Raw genomic sequence first — 3,511 nt, 5'->3', positions numbered from 1 at the left:
TTGGAATATACTGCATTTAAGTTTCCATCTAAGATGGTATGCAGTCTCTATAGACTTGTATATATTGTCAAATTGACTATGATACTGACATGTTTTTACTTTTATGGAAAGATTCTTGACCTCCCTCCACCAAATATGACCGATGAAATTGTAGAACTGTAGAGGAAAAAAAAGGTTATGGTCAGCTGTCGGTGAAATGCTCTCTCGAGGAAAGATGTCGTCCACTGTGTGATGAGAAAACATTGACAGAGCAGCAAATGGAGGCAGACCCAATCCTGTGAATGCAAAGTAGACAGAAAACAAATTACACCGGGGAGACCCTAATACAAAAGCCTAACTGGCTTTTCATCTGTTCCTGTTGTCTTCCTCTGTTGGTCTAATTACCACGTCCGGCTTACTGTCCCCCTGATGGCTGTAATTAATCAAGTTCTGCCCTGTAATCTCTGAATCTCATCATCTTTACGGTACACCAGGGCTTGTCACACCGGACGGTAGCCTGATGCAAGCTGTCTTGGGGGTGCACGATGATTGCATGCGTGTCTGCAACTTTGCACACAACAGCAAACTAGGTACTTCCACCCCATGTGTTTTCCTCAGGAATAGTGTGTGTTTTCCTTGTGCCGGTCAGTAATTGTTATGCATTGCCTTCCTCCCCCATGGCAACAACACTGGTGTACTTCGAGAAAAGATTTGACTAGTTTACCTTATGGTAAACTATTGTGGGGCCTTTAAAGGGAAAGCTGTATTTTTCCCTGTCTGAAACTTCCTCGACCCTTGACCCCTGGCTACAGACGCACACAAATAGACACATCGAACTCCTTCCACCCCCCACAGTCTTGTCTTTCCCTGGATAAGGGCTTCTGATGGCTTACCAGGCCTTTAATCTGTCCTTACAGTGACATCACTCCTACTGTGCACCCTTTCTACATTCCTCTGCTCTGTGGAACAAGGGATGAGAGGAGGAGGAGGGAGGAAGAAGGTAGCTTTGGCAGTGGTTTAGGGAAGGTGATCTGGCTCAGCCTTGGTAGACAAAGTGTCAGTGAAGTTGACTTAGTCGGAGTGTGTTGGAGCCCGCATTCGCACACACTCACACACACACACACACACACACACACACACACACACACACACACACACACACACACACACACACACACACACACTCTGGGCCATGGCAGCCGGCACAGCGGTAGGAGACCTCAACATGGAGGAACTGGTGGACCAGGGTCTGGGAATGGAGGAGACAGCCCACACCCTGCTGAGGAGGCCCTCGCTGAAGGAGACCTACCACAGGGACTCCCTGCTGGCCCCTGACACAGACTTCATGACAGGTCAGTGCAAGGAAGTTTCCTGGAGACAAGCCATAGAGGCGGGTTCATACGGTGCAGTGTGGTGAAGGAGAGGGACGGCATGCTCCTTGTTTACCAAGGAGGCTGCTTCTTCTTTCATGGTGGTAAAATTCCAACTCGCACACCGGGAGTGTGTAGTCAGTCAGCATCATCAGAAAGCCCACAGATTTTTCTCTTCTTTTTTTGTCATTATCTTTGTTCATAGTCAGAGAGTACATGTAGATAGGAAGAGATGATAAAGGATGATAGAAACCCAGCAAAATGGTTGAAGGCAGCCCTGGAAGTGATGGGAAGGCACCCCAGTCTTTCCCAAATCTAAAAAAAAAGTAAGAACAAAATCCCCACCCTTTAACAGGCGCCACCTGGATACTGAAACTAGCTCATCTACTGACTCGGGATAGTGTGGATGACTGAAATGTCACTGACGTAAGAGGTGTCACGTGTCTTATTTCGAGCATGAGTGAAATTCCCAGAACCCTTGAGACCGTAACGACCCAACAGGTGTGTGTTACAGAACCTGGCACCGAGTCACACGTGATAGAAAATATGGGGAACAGGTTGTGCGCTGAAAGTGATGATTTCGTTTTTTTTCTTCGTTCCTTTGTTATGTCTTTACACGAGCCGGCCTCGTTTGACACCGCACTTAAACCAAAGCCAGGCTTTCCAGAATTGGACAAGTGGAAAATTTCAACGCCCAAGCACTGCAGGGCTGACAATTTGGGGGAACTGGGTCCCCCTTAGGCGGATATTGGTATCAGTGGATTTATATGTAAAGGATTGCTTTTGTGCATGTGGCCAGTGTGTGTGTGTGTGTGTGTGTGTGTGTGTGTGTGTGTGTGTGTCACCATGCGGGCTGCTGATATGAGCAGACAGATGCTGCTCCTCCATTCAGGAAACACCATCTGTGAGCAGAGATAAAAACGCCCCTCCATCGCTTCTCGCCTCTCTTCTCTGTATGTTGCAGTTATGCCTCTGACTAGTTTGAGTGTGCTGAGACATATAATACACGTATGAATTGTTGACATGTTGGCGCTCCATGTGCATGTGTGTGCATGTGTTGTGTACATCCGTGTCAGGGAAACTGAGAAACAAAAGAGGGCGATGGAGAGAGACAATGTGTGTGTCCGTTTGTATGTATATGTGTTTACATTTGCGTGGAGCCCAGCCAGGGAGTCTGCTCTTTGTATCGTCGAGTTGGCTCAAAGATTGAGCTTTGGGCTGCTAATTCCCTTTTACAGCACTGGGATTAGGGGCTATTCTAATCCCAATCCCATATGTGGTGTGTGGCTGTGGCACGGGGATGATGTCACGGCCAGGGAGAGGACAGAATCACAGACCTACGCCGGCTCCCCCGTGCTGAAGGTTACGGCCGGCCGCGTGCTCGGCTTCATGTATGGATGGCTCCATCAGACGGTGTCCTCCGCTGTGTACCGCCTCCCTCAGGAGGAGACCGCATGTGTTCATGGAGTGAATACGCAGCAGTCGTGTTGCATTTCAAATGAAGGGATTTCCTCTCTCTGGGACTGAGAGAAAACCAGAAGAAACTTCGCAGAAACGTCCCGAGCACCACGCAAGCTCGCAGAAATGCCCGTTTTCAGTTGAATAAAATAAAAGCCAGGCGAGCGAGCGGGATGGGGAGCTGCGAGGGGGCGATGCGGGAGCGGCGTTAAGGCCGCGGTGCTTTTTCAGAGGAGGGCTTCATCCTGCTGATATGCAGATTAGCAAATTCAGCCCCTTTGTTTGGCGAAAGATTATAAATGACTGCTGCAGGAAATTACCCCCCCCCCCCCACAGCCCCGTTGCAGCAGCAGCAGCAGCGGCGCGGCGTGTGGATTTTTATCAAGAGTCTCATCAGTGTCTGAATTAACTAAACGCAGGGTGGAGTTTGGCCTTGATCGACGGCGTCTTCTGAACGGGCCTGGTGTGTGTCACTGCGGGGTTTGGTGTAAACGCTGGCCCGGGAAACGAACCCCTTATCATGAATATGAACAAATACGGTGCCTCTTACACCTCGACAGCTCGGCATGCGCTGGTGTTCGGCCTGTCACTCACCAACTTGCAGGCCTTCACTTTAAAATAGAGGTGGCCATTACTCACATGTTGTCTAGGACTGCACCAAGTGTCTATTGAAGGACAACAGGACAAATCAGAATATGATGGAC

General features: G+C 49.2%; 1 protein-coding gene across 1 annotated transcript in view; it reads left to right on the top strand.

Moving 5' to 3' along the window:
* The first annotated feature begins 1,171 nt into the window (after positions 1 to 1,171).
* Positions 1,172 to 3,511, top strand: part of LOC130125579 (echinoderm microtubule-associated protein-like 1) — a 9,613-nt gene continuing 7,273 nt past the window's right edge. The window contains exon 1 of the mRNA XM_056295180.1: positions 1,172 to 1,331. Within this exon, the coding sequence (XP_056151155.1) occupies positions 1,172 to 1,331 (160 nt within the window). The remainder of the gene's footprint in view (positions 1,332 to 3,511) is intronic.

The sequence above is a fragment of the Lampris incognitus genome, chromosome 15, assembly GCF_029633865.1.
Source record: "Lampris incognitus isolate fLamInc1 chromosome 15, fLamInc1.hap2, whole genome shotgun sequence".
Taxonomy (NCBI): domain Eukaryota; kingdom Metazoa; phylum Chordata; class Actinopteri; order Lampriformes; family Lampridae; genus Lampris; species Lampris incognitus.
Note: the sequence above shows the minus strand (reverse complement) of the source record. Positions and strands in the feature narration are given on the sequence as shown.